At 41.0% G+C, this 19,792-nt stretch overlaps 1 protein-coding gene across 4 annotated transcripts in view; it reads left to right on the forward strand.

Annotated features, from left to right (window-relative positions):
* The first annotated feature begins 2,456 nt into the window (after positions 1-2,456).
* Positions 2,457-19,792, forward strand: part of pdxdc1 (pyridoxal-dependent decarboxylase domain containing 1) — a 41,406-nt gene continuing 24,070 nt past the window's right edge. The window contains exons 1-14 of one of the 4 annotated variants that reach the window (XM_086133548.1): positions 2,457-2,656; positions 3,927-4,034; positions 6,342-6,410; positions 6,880-6,963; positions 7,164-7,310; positions 7,538-7,727; positions 7,858-7,926; positions 8,006-8,084; positions 9,621-9,705; positions 9,903-9,951; positions 10,074-10,175; positions 13,063-13,188; positions 14,033-14,083; positions 14,506-14,550. In XM_086133548.1, the coding sequence (XP_085989674.1) occupies positions 3,961-4,034; positions 6,342-6,410; positions 6,880-6,963; positions 7,164-7,310; positions 7,538-7,727; positions 7,858-7,926; positions 8,006-8,084; positions 9,621-9,705; positions 9,903-9,951; positions 10,074-10,175; positions 13,063-13,188; positions 14,033-14,083; positions 14,506-14,550 (1,170 nt within the window). In that variant the 5' untranslated portion in view covers positions 2,457-2,656; positions 3,927-3,960. Of the gene's footprint in view, positions 2,657-3,926; positions 4,035-6,341; positions 6,411-6,879; positions 6,964-7,160; positions 7,311-7,537; positions 7,728-7,857; positions 7,927-8,005; positions 8,085-9,620; positions 9,706-9,902; positions 9,952-10,073; positions 10,176-13,062; positions 13,189-14,032; positions 14,084-14,505; positions 14,551-19,792 lie in introns of all 4 variants that reach the window. The other 3 variants (XM_086133547.1, XM_086133546.1, XM_086133549.1) reach the window with 3 other exon arrangements.

Raw genomic sequence — 19,792 nt, forward strand, 5'->3', positions numbered from 1 at the left:
TGAACTCTGTAACTTCATTGATTATATTGTGCTGAATCAAGTGGAAACAAACACAAAAACCCACTCCTACTACACTCACTGAACCACGGTTTTACATGGTGGGTTGCATTGCATCATGAAATTGGCTCCGGATTTTTTGTAGACTTCAGAATTTTTTTTCAAGAAAATCCTGGCTGAATTTGACATTTAAAGTTCCATCTTAAAGCCTGCCAAAAACAAGGTCTACATGTACATTGGGCAAACAAATAACTTCATAAATAAAAACAGTTTCCTCAATGGGAGTTGGAGACCATCCCAAAAGACTGGGTGAGATGCAGGTTGGAGACTCTGAACTAGTTATCAGCCAATTGCAATGCACATCGTGACCAACAACAAGTCACCTTCACAGTAACACCTATGGATTATCTAGAGTTGTTTTGTCTTAGTTTTATTAGTTCTGGTTTCAATCTTTAAGTTCTCGACTCAACCGAGGCATACATCCCAAAATAGCAAGTATTTGCTGTGTGAAGCTATTGGGGTCCTGAGTCAGCTTTGGCCTGAAAGTACCTGACACCAACAAGATCAACTAGATTATCAGGAAAGTCAATCCTGTTGATGGAGTTTTATTTTGTCCTGGAGGCTTTGCTTTTAATATCACACATACCTCAAGTCACATTATTGTTGCAAGTTACAGATAACTGGAACAAACACTGATTGTCTTATTGTCACAAAAGTTCTGTCCATACACCATGGTAACAATCAGCAACACAATTTAAAACATCAAAAAAGATGCACGGCTACTTTAAAGTTGATCAAACAGCGTATTCATATTAATCAGCAATCAAACAAAAAAACTGACCTGCTAACCTTAGTTTGGGAAAAGTTATAGAATCGCCAAACATTCAGTTGTATTCTGTGTTTCACAGTGTTTGTGTTATTTTCCTTGCCAATATGCAATAATAAAAAATAGAAATGATGTAGAATACAATTCCAAGTTTATCCACAATTTTGATGTTTTCAAATCGATCTTGTACAGCACACACAAATCTTGGACAACATTTCGTGAAATTTACACTTGACAAGCAACCTTCAAAAACATTAAAGGTAAGTAAGATATTTTTTAAACCCATATTACAATCTGAATTGTAAAATTTTATGTGATTGTGCCAAATGGGATTTCATACCTGTCAACTTTTCGGAGCGCCAACCTGTATAAAGTACCAAAAAAATCCTTATAAAGAGCAAAAAATCCTTATAACATACCAAAGCATTTTATGTCAAAATAACGGCACAGAAAAAAACCCACGAAATTTTCAATGATATTTATTGTAGATCTCCATAATACAATGTCTGGTTAATGTCTAATCATCATTCTACTTAGTGGCATTACTGTGTTCAGAGTTGTATTCCGGAAATGAAAGCATTCGAGTAGACGAGCACCGTTCTGGGCAAAAGCAAACGGGCCGCCACCCCCCGCCCCCCCCTGTCAGGGGGCGGGGGGGCAAAAAACGGAAATTTTCAGAGTCCGTATGATTTGTGCGATACGGCCATATACGTAAGATTCACCACAAAATCCGTATGAACTATGGCTAAACCTTATGAGTTGACAGGTATGGGATTTGCACACACATGTTTTGGACTGCAACCCGGTGGTTGACTGGTTAGCACATCACCCTCACAGAGCAGAGGTGCAGGGTTCAATTCCATCTCCTTCCTTCTTGTGTGGAGTTTGCATGTTCCACCTGTGCCTGTGTGAGTTTTCTCCGGGTACTCCGGTTTCCTCCCACATTCCAAAAACATGCATGGTAGGCTCATGGAGCACCATCTAAAATTTTGATTCTAAATTGTCCCCACGTGTGATTGTGAGTGTGAATGTTAAGTGTTTGTCTATGTGTGCCCTGCGATTGGCTGGCACCAGTTCAGGTGTACCCCGCCTACTGCCTGAAGAGGACTGGGATAAGTTCCAGCAGTGCCTGCAACTCTCGGGAATATAAACCGATTAGAAAATGGATGGCTCGATGGATGAATGAAATACTGTAAGAATGTTTTTTTGGAGAATGTTTTTTGTTTTAACTTGAAAAATGTTTCCAAAAACCCTGATAAACTTGCCACGTACCTTTTCCATAAATGATGAGGGGGCTTGGGGGCGGGGGGATACCGGCATGAAGTATTGAAAAAAGACATTAAAATATTGAAAAAAAAATCTGCGAATAAAAAAATCCGAGGGTGCCGAATTTTTCTGCGAAGGCTGACTGTATTCACTTTGGTTTAACACATACCACCAATACAGCTACAAAGTATAGTCACTTTAGCACAAAGTAAAGTTTGTTGGTTTATATTCAGGTCAACCAACTTACTATTTTATGTGCCTGGATGCTTCTAAATAAAATACTTCTTACAGCGAGTGTATGCATTGAGCGTTGTCATCAGTCAACACCTGACTGGTTTGTTACAAGCGTGACGTCACCACTGCCAGCGTGGAACGCACGTCTCGTACCAAACCAGGAAGTCACTGCACAGTTGCGTCTGACTCCACGGAAAGAGCAGGAAACACTTCAAAGTCAACATCACAGACTTTCTTCAAGAAAGCTCCATGACGAGACTTGGTGGGATTTCTTTGCCATAGGCTTGTTTTTCCATCGCAGACTGGGGGAAGCGTTCAGTGAAGTCAGTGAAGGTAAAGAGGTTCTTTCAGATGCGTGTTGCTAGCTAGCCGCCTGTAATTCGCCTGTCAAACAGCGTCGTGCATTCTGCGCACTAACACACATTACTCAGAAGTTTGCGTAAATGGTCGACCGGTATACACGCCACCATTATATCGTTATTATCGCCTTAAAAAGAAAGCAAAGTAGTGGTTGACTTTGCAGCTCTTGCGGGGAAGGTCTGTCGCTGTACGGCAGCAGAAGTGCACCTGTCAAAGACATCGTGTAAATGTTGGTAGCTTTCAGTATTCTGCTATTGTTAAATTGTGGGTGCTCTTTAATCATTTTTTTAAAAACTCACTTTTTAAAATTTGAATTATTTTTAATGTGATTACACCTATAAAAACTATCTGTATTCGTTCATGTAATGCAGGTCTTCAGGGCATAAAAACTGTTGGTAAACCCTAAGTAAATATAACCTGTAGTCTGCTTTTCAAAATAAATTATGTCACACATTGCAAGAGTCACACCCATTTAACTCTGGGATTGAATTCAATCCTTCAGGTGTGACAGAATCTTTTTATTGTATTTTGGGATGGGTTAGTGAACACTGAAACATAGGAGTATTCTGTTTCATAAAGTCACACATAAACATTTGTTCTGTACCTTTATCTAACATGCTATTTTTTTCCCTTGCATGAGTAACTTAGACATTACTTACTTAGATTTGTACTGTTATTAAGGTGTTATTATGGTTTGAAAAGCTCCTTTAAATAAAATGCAACGTTTGTGTACAGTGAAAAGCTCTGTGACACCAATGGCATACAAATTGGATTTTAAATAACATTTAGAAGGAAAATGTACCTTTTTAACTAACGAGACCAAGCTAATAGTTGATCATGTTAACGTGTGTTATGTTTGAACCATGACAACTACACACTTCTGAACAGTGGAAGTGCCAATTTGCAAAACATGAGATGAGTCCAGGTTGGTCCACAAATGTAACCTTTCATATACTGTACGACACAGGCGGTTGTTGTGACAGAGGCCCTACTGCTACTACTACTACTACTACTATGTACAATGCAATTTACCATTTACAATCATTTTGAAACTGTTATTTTAAATGTATTGGAGATTTTAAAAAAGTCATTTGTATTTGTCTTTTGAATAATGGCCTCATTGCTCTGAAAATTTTCCCAGCTTTTTTATACTCTGTTGTATTTGTTATTGTGAATAAAAATAAATGTGTACGTTCTTAATGTATTTACATAAGATCTTGTACTGTCTTTTATTCTTTCCCAGCACACAAGCAGTCGGTAGGCAAACATCTCTGGAGATGGTGGACACCACAGTGGCTCAAGTGGGCAAGAATCTGAGTGATGCCATGAGGATCTTAGGAGATGGACAAAGGTTAGACTTGAGTCTGTTGCCATATAATTGCACATCAGCATTCACATCACATCAACATTTTCAGTTTTGTTCACAGTTCACATATATTTGGTATGTTCAGGGGCCCCAGAAGGGGCTCCACAAGTCTCCTACCCAAAAAATGGGGTGGCTCCAAAAAATATTTGGGAACGACTGAATTAGACAAGGGCATAAACATGTCACAAGTCAAAAGCATTTGAAGCAGGGGTGCCCAAACGTTTTTGACCGAAGATCTTCTTTTCTATCAACCAACCTCCTGCAATCAACCCATTGCCGCGCACATGGACGCACTTACACACGCATGCCATGATGAGCAACAGGCTGACGCAGTGGCATGCAATGCACCTTTGCAGCCTGTTAACTATCTGTTCGAAAGTAGACAAACACAATGTTCTCATGTTTTAAAGTTTCATTTTGTTACATGCTTGATTGACCTCGAAATGCTTGTGTTCAGACATCTTGCACAGAATGGAAGCACAGAGAATCAGGGGTCAATTTGAGGTGAAGGGACCCACGAGCGCATGGTACCTGACCACATCTCAGAAAGAAAGATTTAACTCTCGTTAGTAGACACACGGGCGCCTGTTAACTGACAACTTGGAAAAGAAGATTTAACTTTGGGAAAAAGGGAGTACAGTACTCGGTACGCTCCCATCATGAGAAAGGGTCACGCCAGGTTACGGATGTATCAGTTCATGGAAAAGCCACTCATTAAAATGTCTATGTATCTGTTGATGTATGGGTGTTGTTGCTGGTACCAATGGAATGCCTTGTGTTCAGGGGGACGACCCAATGGGACCAGGGGCGTGGTATGTAAATGAAGATGGGAGTGTTTTTCTGATGTATTACTTGTCATTTGCATACACAATCAATAAAAAGGCCGGCAGAGGCTGCAGAGGGCAGAGACTGCAGAGGTCGGGTGTCAGTTGAGAAGCTCACACTGAGTGACTTCATTGAAAACTGCGCCTCCTGCTGTCAGAGAAAGACAATCTGTTCCTGTGCTCGAGCCTTTGTCAACTGTCCGAGCGAACATCCCTGACACTATCGTAGCTCACGCATACCATTTTGAAATGCTTCTCTCGGCCCTCCAGATTTCCATTCTTTGCCCGTTCCCTCGGTGAATTGTATACAAAACAAACTCTGAATGAGAAAAATGACAACGATAAAAGATAGAACGCAACAACCCTGATCACAAGCTGCAATTGCAGACTGCTGAGCGCCAATAACTTCCGGTGACCTGATTTTCTTTATTTAATACTTTTTGTGAAAGTGAGACAGATGGGATGATTAGGGTGCAGTGTGCATTAACACAAAAACTATATTATTAACGTGCATAGAGACAAGAATATGTTTGCTTGTTTTTTTTCCTCTAAACCCCTCGCGATCGACTAGGGACCATTCCACGAGTTACCGGTCGATCGCGATCGACGTAATAGGATTTAAGGTAATAACTTGTGGAGTGAAAAGTTTGTTTCCAGATCTTTAAGTATATTAAAGCAGGCCATCGGAATGAATTTCATTCATCATTATCAGACCAGTCTGGTCAATATCTAACGTTTATGTAAAGGCCTTCATAGTACATTGTATGTATCCCAAGTAATCCATGAAGGATTTTGTGAAACACATATCAAGGTCTGTGTTGTTGTCAATGTTGGAAGATGTAGTTCTTCAAGTAGTAGTTTCTTTTGGTGGCGCAACTAACCTTGAAAAATTCTCAGATAATCCAAAGTCCTATTAATATTTTTGGATTGTTCAGAGGTATTGGAGATTGTGTCATTTGACGACCGTGTCATCCAGAAACTTTTTTTATTGAGACTTTTTACTGTTGCTGGTTATATTTGTTCAACCAGGAGGTGTCGCGTGTACTTTGAAGCCTCAAATAAGGAACCTGTTCCGGCCGGAAAGCAACAGTGCTTCACGAAGCTTAATCAAACGCACCACCATTTCTGCATGAACCAAGGCAGATCTCCTTTGTGCACTATTTTTTTCTTTTATGAATACTTCATTTAAAAGCTGTACAGAGCTGTAAAAGTATGCCTTTTATCTAGTTTTCTGGTAAGCAAGGAGCATCTTCCTTGTTCAGCCGTCACTGCCGAACAAGCAGAAAGGAGCGTCATTGACCCCTAGAGTAGTGGAGGCAAACATAAGTTAGGCCAGCGATTAAATTAGACTCAAAGCATACAAACGGGCTTCTCAGAGAAATGTGAATAGGTAGGAAAAAAAACTGTGGCAATAACCTGATTAATGTGTGCATATAAACATTTATGTTTGTTGTCTTCTATCAACTAGAGGAATGGAGGAGAAAACGGAGGGCTCAATCTTCAGTAGAACAAGCATACCTGGTCCCCTGCAAGAAGCGTAAGGCACACGCGCGCACACACGCACACGGATACTAGTGCACATACAATAAACACATGCATGCTAACGTGATGACGTGACAAAAAGTGGCTTTTGAACTTCGCTTTCACCCACCAACAAAGGTTTGACAATTTGTGTCTCGATTCCCTAATGTTTATTGAATTTTGTTAAAAGAAAAGGTGATGTAAGACAGTGGTAAACATGAGCCTGTCTCAGCTTTTTTGGAACCTGTTACCGCCATAAAATTCAAAGATGATAATTATTTGCTAAAAACAATAAAGTTTATCAGTTTGAACATTAAATATGTTGTATTTGTTTTGTATTAAATTGGTTGAGAGGAAAGAAATTTCATCTGTGCTGTTGGCTGATATTAAATGTTTGGATTTGCTCAAGTATTTTTCCATGAACATTCTTTCTGCTTTGGTGTAAACAAAGTTTAATATGGAATTCATGATCCTTTCTTTTACAGTGGTCAGGATGTTGCCACCATACTGCACCTTATTCACAGCCTCATCCATGAAGAGGAGGAGGGAGAAGACAAACCAAACCCACAGTAAGTGACAAGCTGTATTCACAGTACCATTATCGCGGCCCCCTCCATGCCCACAGGAAAGACCTTCCAGTAAGATACTGTAAGATAAAAAGCAAAAAACATACGGTAATTGTATTCCATTTGACGGATGGTAAATAATGGAGACAAGGAGATCGGCCACTAAATGGATAACTAAACCTTCTATTTTGTGTGACCAGTAGGATGCAGAATGTGGGTGAGCAGGGTCACATGGCACTGCTGGGCCACAGTCTGGCAGCCTACGTCTCAGTGCTGGACAGAGAGAGGCTGAGGAAGCTGACCACCCGGATCCTGTCTGATACCACACTGTGGCTCTGTAGACTGTTCAGGTAGTCCTCTCAACATTCAACTCTTGATTGTCTTTGTAACATGGGAGTTACAGTTGGAGGTTCCAGACATTGCAACTATTTGTTCTACATTTTATGTTAAATGTTCTGTAAAGGGCTTTGTTACAGCTGCAGCTGTTGTGATAATGCTACATAAATAATAATGTATTGTACAACAATTTCTCTCCTCAGTATCTCGTTCATAAACCCCTGTCTACTCTGACATTTAGATATGAGAATGGTTCAGCTTACTTCCATGAAGATGACAGAGAAGGCCTGGTCAATGTATGCCGACTGGTCATCAATGCTTGCTATGATGATTATGCCTCTGAGGGCTATGCTGTCCTCAGCTCAAAGCAGCCAGTCATCTACCAAAGCGCATCAAGCAGACCTGGGTTGGGACAGCATCTGTGCAACCAAGTAGGTAACAGAGTTGACAGAATTTAGTTTTGACGCTGTGACCTTGTTCACATGCACGGTAGAAAAACGTAGAAACATTACAATAGTTTGCACTCATGGCTTATTTTAATGTCAGTTTCTGTGTCATTAGCTTGGCCTACCTCTCTCCAGTTTGTGCACAGTCCCATGTAACACCCTCTTTGGATCACAACATCAAATGGTAGATTACACATAATTGTAGATACATGGAAGCTGTTTTGCAAATATATACATACTGTGTCTTCTTTTTTTACACCTAGGATATTGCACTATTGGACAAGCTAATCAAAGAGGACGTGGAAAGTGGGAAGTTTCCTTTGTTGTTAATAGCCAATGCAGGTAAAGGGAAAAATAAATTCTCAGTCTGCGAAACTACCGTATTTTCATGACCGTTCGGCGCACCGTATTAAAAGGCGTGTATGTAACGGGTGCTATTTCTGTATTTAACAGATACACAAGACACATTGTATTATTGGACACAGGCATGTTAAAACGTATGCTAGCTTAAACAATACGGTAGCATGAATGCACGCTAGCGTATGTTTAAAAAGGCAGCAGGACCAAAAAAAAAAAAACTGAGTTTGGTTATACTGTACTGAAGTATTTAACAATGTACTCACATATGTTTTTTTTAATTAATCCTCATTATCAAATACATCAAACTCCTAATCTTCTGTAGCCAAAATAAACAGCTGCGCAAATTCACAATCAAAGACGCCAGGTTCCCCCGCGCCATTGTCAGAGTCGGTCTCGTTGCCGTGCGGCTCCTCAGAAATGATGCTAGCTTTTGCGTAAGCTCGAACAACGGTGCACACAGACACGTAAACCCAAGCATCCACAAATTGTGACGTAACTCACCCGGCGCTGCCTCCCAGTCTTAGTAAAGCCCTGATCGCCATCGCGCCTATGCCACTCCGAACTTCACTTTGGCCGTTTCTGTCCATTACCTAGGCAACCAAGTACAACGGTAAAAGCCGACTTAATGCACCCATTTTACTTATCGCGACCGTGCTAGTCCCCTTCTTCTCTACAGTGTAGTTCACCGGGATGTCGAAAGTGAGTGACAGCTCGTCCATGTTGGTGATGTGGTAGGGCTGGATGTGTTTTTCTGCAATCTTTTTGTTGTATTTCAAAATACTAAGTATGCTTGTCCCTCATCACTTGCCGTCGCACAAGTGGGTATGTAGGAATATGGGAATTGGTTGAGGGAACAGTTGGCAGTGGAAGCCAAGTGAGGCCGGCAGAGTGACAGAGTAAAGGATTAAAATCTTTATTTAATGTAACACAGAACATTATACTTTTTACTGCAGTAGGAGTGGAATTTGGCCATCTTTTCCTAATCCGCTGGATGTTGCCGCACCACGATCTTCTTGCCCGGGTGGATAGATGGCGCATTTCATAAAAGAAAAACACCAAGCACCATGGATTAGTTGATCTTGAATTCTCTCACGGCTGCTCAATTCCCATGGTCCTCATAACTGATTGCTTGGAGTTTAAACTGTGCTTCGTAAGCGTGTCTCTTCGTTGGTGCCATTTTCGGGATGTTGTTTTGCACAATGCACGTACCGGCACCTACCGGAGTCGTGCCTTTAGCGTCCTCTTTCACGCCCAGCCTTCCCACTTTAGCGTCCGCATGCTGTCGTCAGTTACGTCCACCTTTCCTCTATATAAGCAATGTGTCAGCACATCTGGCAAGCGGGCCCGTCATCGAAGTCATACAAAAGCATTCACAGATTTTGGAACTCGGTGCATGTACAAGGTGACCTGCATTATTAGACGTCTTGTGGTCATGAAAATTCAATACTTATAGTGATTGAAAAAAGTTTTCTTGTAATAGTAATACATGACATTTCTTGGTTGTAAATATTTTTCCAGGTACCCATTTGGCGGGTCACACTGATAAGTTGGGGCGCCTTAGGGACTTGTGTGATCAGTACAAAATGTGGCTCCATGTGGAGGGGTGAGACATTTATTAAGATGTAATATCTAACTTAAACAAATTTAAATGCACATCTCAGATGGAAGTGATGATTGTCATAATTATAACTTGTGTCAAGAATACTTTTCTGTTCTCTGTTATTCCTACTGCTTGTCCATATTGATACATTATTTTGTAGCATTTTAAGATTTGTTAAGTCATACCTGCTTTGTCTTCAGTATCAACCTGGCGACACTGGTGCTGGGTGAGGCCAGCTCTGCTGTTATGGTAATCTGACCTGTTTATCTCATAAATCTACACTCCATTAATTAATGCAACCAGAACTGTTAAATTATCTTACATGGACATGGACTCAAGAGTTATTTTGTGCTCATCTATTTCCCTAAAAGGCAGCAACAAGAAGTGACAGTATGACGCTCATGCCAGGTCCGTGGCTCGGACTGCCTGCTGTTACTGCTGTTACTCTCTACAGACACGAAGATCCAGCACTGGTAGGCTGCTAATACTGCACTGCTCAACCAACTTTTCCAGCCTTTGATCTATATCAGTGCTTCTCAATTATTTTCTGTCATGCCCCCCGAAGAAAAAAAATATCCCCCCCCCCCCCGCGCGACTATAAATAGTATCATTGGTCAACAAAATTGTTATAAGTACACATTTGCATAACACTGTATCCTTATTAACGTACATGAGAATAAAAAAGAAAGAAATATGGACCAACTTACAACAAAGAATAGCTTTAGTAACTAACAGAAAAGATTTTAAGTGCATCTGAAATTCAGAAATAAAATTAAATCCTTAATTAAACTATAAACATTTTTTGACTGACCATGCCAAACCATACAATACTGAAAAATAAAATTACCGTATTTTCCGCACTCTTGGGCGCACCAAAAAGTCTTCCATTTTCTGAAAAGCTCACCAAGCGCCTTAAAATCTAGTGTGTCTTTTGTATGGTCATTACGGTAATACGTCGACTCCAAGATGGCTCCTTCCTGGAGACATGCTTCCAATGTTATAACTTGCTGTTGGTTCAGTGAACTGTGTCGCTGCTTTATTAAATAAGTATGTGTTGCAGCTCCGAAAAAAGGAGAGCTGTGGTGTTAATTTTTTAAAACAGTCTCAACAAATACAGGTACGTCTTTGTCTATCTCCGTGCTATCTTCCGTTCGACTCGAGAGGCGTTCAAGACCGCCACCGAAAAACGTAAACTAACGATTATACATCAAAACTGAAAAGCAAGCGAGGATATAAAAAAATTAATTCTATTGCCCCCCCCCTACAGAATTTATATTGTGATTTCATCATTTGTGAATACATAACAAAGGAATAAATAACTACGACTGACATCTTGTGTTATTTTGACTTCAAGATGGCGCCGCGAGAGTGGCTGCCTTTCCAGCAGCTTCTATTTATTTTGTTCTTCTACTTCTTCCTCTCATAACTTTGCTGCTGTGAAGTGGGAATTTCTCCATTGTGAGACTATTAAAGGTTTTCTTATTTTATCTTATCAGATTGTACTGTTGGAGCTCCGATAAAGGAAATGCCAATGCGTTTTTCGGAGGCGGTCATGAACGCCTCTCGAGTTGACCGGAAGAAAAGAAGGGAAGGAGACGGATAAAGGCGCACCTGTATTTGTTGAAAAAAGGAGAGCTGTGGTTGTGGTTTTATTGTTTTTTTTCAACGCAGACTTTATTAATGGTTTTCACAGTCTCAGCAAGTACAGGTACTGTACGTCTTTGTCCGTCTCCGTGCTTTCTTCCGTTCCACTCGAGAGGGGTTCACGGCCACATCCAAAAAACATAAATTAATTCTTACTTCAATGAAACCACGAAGAAAATCAAGCGAGGAAATCACAAAATAAATTCTGTAGGGATGATATAGAATTTATTTTGTGATTTCATCACTTGATTTTCTGTTTTGATGCATTATTTTCAATCTTCATAGTTTCATTTAAGTACAGTAATAATTCATTTACATTTTTCAGAGGCGGTCATGAACGCCTCTCAAGTTGAACGGACGCCTCTCGAGTTGAAGGAAGGAGCGTCGCACAGTCTAGTGGACGCATTGTAGATTGCGCCTTTTAGTGCGAGGCGTCTTAATATATGACAAATAATTACAAAATAGCCATTCATTGAAGGCGCGCCTCATAATCCAGTGCGTCTTTTCGTACAGAAAATACGGTACATAAAATCAATAAATAATAATGCATTCAAACTGATCACCAACATTAATTCAGGATCACAAGATGAAAACCTGCAAAATAAAAATATATAAAATAATTTGTGCTCATTTTTATTTCATCAAAAATGGTCTGGATTAATGGCTACAAGTCGCAGTCAAAAAGCGGGATGATTGTTGGCAATATTCGGCATGTTTTCCTGAAGAAAACTCAAGCGGCTCATCAGCATGATTGGGTGATCAGTGATCCCTCGCCCCCAACGCGGTTCACTTTCCGAGGCTTCGCTGTTTCACAGATTTTTTAGTGCAGTTTCTTTAATGCTTTTAAACTGAATTGCGTTCTGCATCCTGATTGGCTAAGGCACTGACCGACGTGAACAGTCCAACTTCGTACTGACTATTAAAAATATTATTTTACTGTATAGTATTTCCAAATACTATTATAGTTATTTGTTGAAAACATTTGTTTTTTTGTGCTTAGGCCTGAAAACAGGTTTTTGTCTTTGGTTTCATTGTATACATAGTTCAGTATTGTATAATATAATAATAGTATAAAAATAAAGCTCACTACTTCACAGATTTCACCTATCACTGGTTCTTTTTGGAACGTAACCCCCGCGATAAACGAGGGATTACTGTAATGTCTTTGAGTGACACCTTAATTTATTTGGCTTCATGCTGTCCGCTGCCAACATTTTTAGACACAGTAGGTACACCGGTCTTTCCTCGTCTACCACCGTAGTCACAGTGAAGCCAAGCGCCACATACGCTTCGTCATATTTCCTCATCTTAGCTTCACTTTTCTCCGTCTCTCTCCGCCTGTCGACTTTGTGTCTGCACTTCTTACTCATACTCTGTGCTGTGTGCAAAGCGCACATGCTCAGTGCAAACAAAACACGGAGCGAATGCTCCCTGCACACATTCTGCCAATGAGAGCGTTACTGCCCCCTAATGTAGTGGAGTTTCAATTGCACTTTATTCTAGGACAGAAAAAAAAAATCAGAAGAAAAAGACATGTTCCCCGAGGTCAAACGCGCTCCCCTTGATGGCGCCTCGCGCCCACCTGGGGGAGGGCGTCCCCCACTATTTGAGAAGCACTGATCTATATGATGATATATCTAATCAAGATGAGTTACCGGTATAATATGTGTCTATTTGTAAATTACTGACTTCTGACTCTTTCTGTTTTGACTTAAGTCTCTGGCTGCAGGTTTGACCTCGAGTCAGCCTGTCGAGAAGCTGCGAGCATTGCCTCTTTGGTTGTCTCTGCAGTACCTTGGTCACAGTGGGATCATCCAAAAAATAAGACACGCTACCATGCTGGTGAGAAGAAAAAAAAATATTACTGTAGAGCTAGCACAGTGGTGTCCAAATTATGGCCTGCGGGCTAACTGCATCCCGCTGTTTTTATTATTTTTTCCCCTTTTGTGGCCCATGACGTTTGCAATTTCTTGTTTTGCATCAATCACAAATGACTAAATTAGGAACAACATTTCTATTTTCAGTCCTCCAATGACAAAAAAAAAAGAAAGAAAATGTTTGGACACTCCTGGTCTAGCATATCAGGTCAAGCTATTTGAAGTACACGGTAGTTCATGTTTTATTCTGCCACATTTAAAGTAAGGGTGTTCCGTTCATGGCTTCATTCATGAATGAGATTGGCCAATATTGACCACACGTGACTAACAATTATTTGTAATAATCGATTAGATAAATCAAATTTAGCAAATGTATTGTACAAAAACATGACATGATTATAAATTGACAGTGCAGACAATGCACAAACATGTATTACGATTGAGTAACTGGTTTCATCTGTAACATGTCCGATAATAGGGGGAAAGGTTATTGTTTGTTTGGGTTGCTGCACACAGGTTGGTCTCTCTGTGATAGTAGGCTACAGAGCAAGACCGAGGGGTGATTTGTTTTTTGTGATTGGAAATGAAAGGCTTTGACCAACACGTGCCAGTCACTTACTTTTCTGCGGAAATGGGCTGAGCATAATCGGTGGTTGACCGATCGGCGCACCACTCATTTCAAGACTAATGTATATCAGAACATTTTATTAACAATCAATATGCTGTCAGTAGCTCCACTGTAGATTTTTTTTCAGTCTTTTCCTGTTACTTTGTTGAGCAGACTTATCATTTTTGTGTGTCATCAACAGAGTCAACAATTGCTACAGAACCTCAAATCTGTGAGCTCCATCAAAACATCGGTAGGTAATACAATGATTTTATGACATAATCAAATCTTGAATAACAAAGAATAAGTTGGTAGCGTTGAGTCAAGCCCACACGGTATCAAAGAGCTGTAGTGCGTGCACAGTACACTCACTGTTGCTAGCGTTTGTTCTGTAGAAGGATATATTTTTGCCCAACTGAGTAATATATGTATCTGCGAAAAGGAGAACTTGAATTGTTCATGTCACTCGTGGTTGGCCTGGAATGGAAGTGAGCTCTCGTCTGATAATGATGCCACAAGCAGAACTATTAAAACATTCTTCCTGACGGCAGTTACGCTGACAATTTTTAATCCACATGAAATTACTTTGTCTGAACACACACTTTACACTGAGTAATTATTTGTAAATGCTGTTGACAAAGACATACTGATACTTTCAAAGATACATCTTTGTAGGATGTGTTAGCGATGGAGATACCCCTCATCGATGCTTTGACCATGGTAAAAGCCTTTTTCCGAAATACTCTCAAGTTTCAAGACTTCAGCGCTTGTTCACTGGTATCCAGTAAATCGAAATTGTACCTTGGTGTAATGAGAGGGATGAATTTATCCTTTTTGAGTGGCTCAGATAACATTTTATTAAGTTGCATGATTTCTATTGCACTCTAGATACAGTGAACAATGAAATTACAATTTTGTGGGAGTATCAATAATCCAAGCCAGGGCTCCAGACTGCCCCCCCCCGTGCCCCCATTGAAAATGAACGACACTGTGACAAAAACCTTTCATTCACTTGCCTGTGATTGACCAGTAAATTTGCCATGAAAAAAAAAAGAGTATTATTAAATATTTTTGTTTGCTGACGAGACATACAGACATGCTGAAGACATGGCGGGAAACAGAGCAGCAAGCTTACAAAAGAAGGCACCATTTTGTCAGTCATTTGGAATCAGTTCAGATATGCAATGACAAGACAGTGAGCAGCAAACAGTCCCCTGCAAGGTATGTTGAGAGGCTGTTCGAACCAAAGCAAGTAGCATGACCAAATTATTTGAGCATTTAAATTAAACACGCAACAGTATATTCTGTGGGCGACATGAAAGCGAAAAGTCATGCCAAGAAAGAGACGACTCGAGCATATGTTTACTTGGAGAACATGGAGCCCGGTAATAAAGCATAGCAAGCAAACAATAGGCCGAGAAGTCATTGTTCATCATACCATCCACAGTTATGGTTTCATGAAATAAAATGCACTCGTTGCCATCATGCACAGACACTCATAAATACAAGCAACAACAATTGTAGCAAAAGGTTAAAAAAACGTAGGAATGTGAAGAATTAAGAGCAGTTGGTGGCAATTGATGACACTGATTCAATTAATCAGACTGATTAGTCTGATTAGCTGTTAACTAGCGAAACAGTGCATGAGATACAGTAGAAGTAGCCAATGGGAGAGTACACAAAAGCAAAGCAACTGCAAAGAAAATTGTATTAGCTCGTAAATTAAGCTCAGCAAAATGATGATTTTTACTTCCTGCTTGATTATAAGTGTGATGGCATTCTTCTGGAAATGTGTATTTCTTTTTATGAAACACCTACTGTGGATGGTATGATAAAGAATGAGTCACATGCATGCAAAGCCACTCGTGGCCACCTTTAACTGAGGCCACCCCACTTAAAAAAAAATCCTGTTCCAACTGAAAGTACACATAAACCAAGAACGCATCGAATTTCTTGTCTGCTTAAAGGGGAAGTCAACCCCAAAAATGTCTTTACAATGCCACCTGAGCCCTCACCACTCATCATGGCTGCTCTCACCACTCATCATGGCTTTGCCTGTTTTCATGATTGGTTCTTACCTGAGCAACTGGGAGTTTATTTTCAGTCCACAGCAATTGGCAAAATGGCTGCCCCCTTAAATGGAGAAAAACAGGTGGATTTTATTGCTGCACTCATATTCATTCCACAAACAGATTTACTGGGGCTGCATACAACATCCATCCATCCATTTTCCGAACCGCTTGATCCTCACTAGGGTCACGGGGGGTGCTGGAGCCTATTCCAGCTGTCTTCGGGCAGTAGGCGGGGGACACCCTGAATCACTCGCCAGCCAATCGCAGGGCACACAGAGACGAACAACCATCCACGCCCACATTCACACCTAGGGACAATTTAGAGCGTTCAATCAGCCTGCCATGCATGTTTTTGGAATGTGGGAGGAAACCGGAGTACCCGGAGAAAACCCACGCAGGCCCGGGGAGAACATGCAAACTCCACACAGGGAGGCCGTAGCTGGAATTGAACCCGGTACCTCTGCACTGTGAAGTCGACGTGCTAACCACTGGACTACCGGGCCGCCCGCATACAACATATTATCAAAAATATTTTTGGGTTGTCTTCCTATTTAAAGATGCATCAGTTGGTGTTTTGGTCGAAAATATTCCAAGATTCATTTTGTGTTGCTATCAAAATAGATAATACAACAGTACATGAGAGGAGACACGTTTTGAAATTGATATCCAGTCACGTGATATAACTGTGATTATTTGAGCAAATATGTCGAGGCTGAAGGGCCAAATTCACAAGTACACAGATGTTCCAATTACCATACAAAGAAACTTCAACCCCCCCACCCCCAACCATTTTTTTTAAAAAGATGAGAGAAAATTTTCCAAATATGCAAATCTGTGGATGCAGAACTGAGGGTCCATTGTACAGAGACTACCGGTAAAAAGATAAAATCTGAATTATTTTTTACTTTGCTAATTGATTTACAGTGTACACCCCTAAATGTCTTGCTTGTGTCCCTACAATTTGAAGTTAGGGGCAAAGATGCTCCCAGGAAAAAGTTAGTCTGGAGCCCTGACTGTGAATCTCTAACTCGTGGGTGTTTGGTAAATTGATCGGTTTGGTTTATTATTTTTTTTGGTTATCCAAGTTCACAGCAAAGATGGATGATGTTGGGAAACTGTGTGTGGGGAATGTGTACAGTACCTTGAAAAAGTATTCATACCGCTCGAACTTTCCCTGCTTTGGCACCTTACAGCCAAAAAGGCCTCATGTGATTGACCCATAATAATAATAATAATAATAATAATAATACATTTGATTTATAAGATTTATAATAAAAAAAAAACACCCTCGAACTACCCTCATTTTGAGGATAATTTGAGTTAGGCAAACAACTCCTGCACAAGCATATGACAGTTACAACAGGTCACAAGACATAAACAATGAAGACGGTGAAACAAGGGAATGTGTGAAGGAGGGGGTGATGGTGGGGGACTAGCTTCCATGCGTACTTTCATCAGGGGAAGGTCGAGATAGCAGATGTTGTTTTGGTAGCAGGCTGCCCAAGAATTTAAGACAGCCTTGAGTCCGTGGCTTATGTCTCTTTAGTGTCGTCGATCAGCCAAATCCGTGATATCAGTCAATATTTGAGCACGGATTCCAGTTTCTCCAAGTTCTTGACCATCTTGCAGAGACGCTCAAAACCGCAACAGTTTGTGGTTGAGCACAGTCTGAGTCTGAGTGTTGGACATCCGCACTATGCCATCCTTAGACCGGCAGCCTCTTCACTTCCAATAGAGCCGCTCCCGTCGGTTGAATTTTGCGATAGATCAGGAAACTGCTAACACCAAACAGCAGCATACCTGTTATCGGAAGGCCGATAATGTAGATGTCATCCACATCCTCAACGGACAGTGTTGACAGGCACACCATTCTCCGCTTCCTCCAAGGATCTAGGGCAGGGGTGTCCAAAGTCGGTCCTCAAGGGCCGCTGTCCTGCCTGTTTTCCAGCTTTCCCAGGAGCAACACACCTGATTCAAATAATCAGGATCGTTCTAATGCTGCTTCAGAGCTGGCTGATGAGCTGATCATCTGAATCAGGTGTGTTGCAGCCCAGAGAGATGGAAAACAGGCAGGACAGTGGCCCCCCAGGACCGGAGCTGGACATGCCTGATCTAGGGTGTACCCAGCAGCAAAAGTCCCCGAGGGGCAAGTAGGCTCCCCACTGCCTGCTCTTCTCATCGAGAAAATTTTGTCGATGGCATCGAGAGACCAACCAACCAATTCCATGTTTGTTTTTAGGCTGAAAATACAACAGGAGGATAGGAAAAGTCAGACAAAGACAGCACATGGACTGAGTGGCGAGCAGGGAAGGGTGGGGGTGGGGGTGGGGGGACAGGAGCAGAAAGCAAAAGCGTCCGCCTTCGTCGAGAGCCAAGCAAGAAGACACAAACTGTCATATGATTGTCAAGTGAAACGGAAATGAAAGTTTTGAAAATTTTAAGCAAATAAAAACATGGTGTGCATTTGTATTCAGATCCCCTGCATCATCAATACTTGATGAACTGCGGCTGCGATAGCACCTTTAATTGCAGCAAACGGTCGGCAGACATTCGTCAGACGTTTGCATGTACTTGTCGCAAGGGAATTTTGAACATATTCTAAATTTCCTTGCGATAAGAAAAAAAGAATAAAACTGTTGGTTACTGTCTGGCTAACATTTGGCGAACATTTTTATGAATATTTGAGACCTTGAATGAACCCTAACATGAACACGCATGTGTACTGTATGTTTGGCGGTGGTCGGAGGGGCCTTGGTTGAACACTGGCTTTCATCAGCCTGCCCCAACTACTTTCTTTCCCTACATAACAAAATAAAACTTACCGGTAGGCCTTTTTTTTTAACAAGGGCGACTTCTTGCCAGTCTTTCATAAAGGCCAGATTTGTCAAGTGTACAATTTCGAGTCGTCCTGTGGACAGATTCTCCCACCTGAACAGTGGATTTCTGCAGTTCCTCCAAAGGGCAGCGGGACCACGGGCCTCTTGGCTGCTTTTCTGACCAGAGCTCTCCTCGCTCGCTCTTCCAGTTTAAATGGGTGGGCATGTCTGGGTAGATTTGCCTACTTTCTCCATTGTTGGGTGATTGAATGGAGATGTTTTTTGAACTTGGGATATTTCTGTGTCCACAACTTTATCCTTGACCTTTTTTCGTGAGCTCCTTGGCCTTCATGATACCAGTACTGAGGCCTTCACAGAACAGGCATATTTATACTGAGAGTATAAATGTGGTTGCTGTAGATGTCCGGGGGGCTAAATACAAATGCGCGCCTCACTTTTCAGACATACAGTATATTGACTTAAACTTTTGAAAACGCTCTATCATTTTAATTCCACTTGACATTAATTCGATACTCTGTTTGCTTTGCACATAAAATGTCAAAATGTTTGAAAATGTGCAAAGAGTTAAAGGCGTACAAAAACTCTTTTCCAAAACGTGCTCTAAAAAGTATTTTTTTATGGTCACTTTATAATAGCCAGTATGGGTTACTGGTTGCAGGCTGTCATGCCACCGATCCCGCCCATTTCTGGGGCTTCCCTACGAGATGTTCTGGGGTCCCTTCTGCTTTCTATTGTAGGTGGGAGTCTCCTCTGTCTCTGTAGCTAAGTCTCTGCCTGTCACCAGCACTCTTTGTCATTTGCCTATTCCTCCTGCTTTTCTATCTCTTTCACTCATAGTCATTTTCCACCCACATTAGTTCAGTGGTATTTGGGTCTCCATTGGCTGATGGCTGTTCACGTCCTCCTAATTGTTTAGGATGTGGACAACACAGGCATGTTATCATTAATTTTGTTGCCTTTGGAAGATATTGCAGGGTCATGAATAATTGACTTATATCCTGTTGTTTTATAAATATTTCTGAATATTATACTGATATGTAAACAGTTCTATAC

Source organism: Hippocampus guttulatus, chromosome 16 (genome assembly GCF_054856545.1).
Source record: "Hippocampus guttulatus isolate MCC_2025c chromosome 16, RoL_Hgut_1.0, whole genome shotgun sequence".
Lineage (NCBI taxonomy): Eukaryota > Metazoa > Chordata > Actinopteri > Syngnathiformes > Syngnathidae > Hippocampus > Hippocampus guttulatus.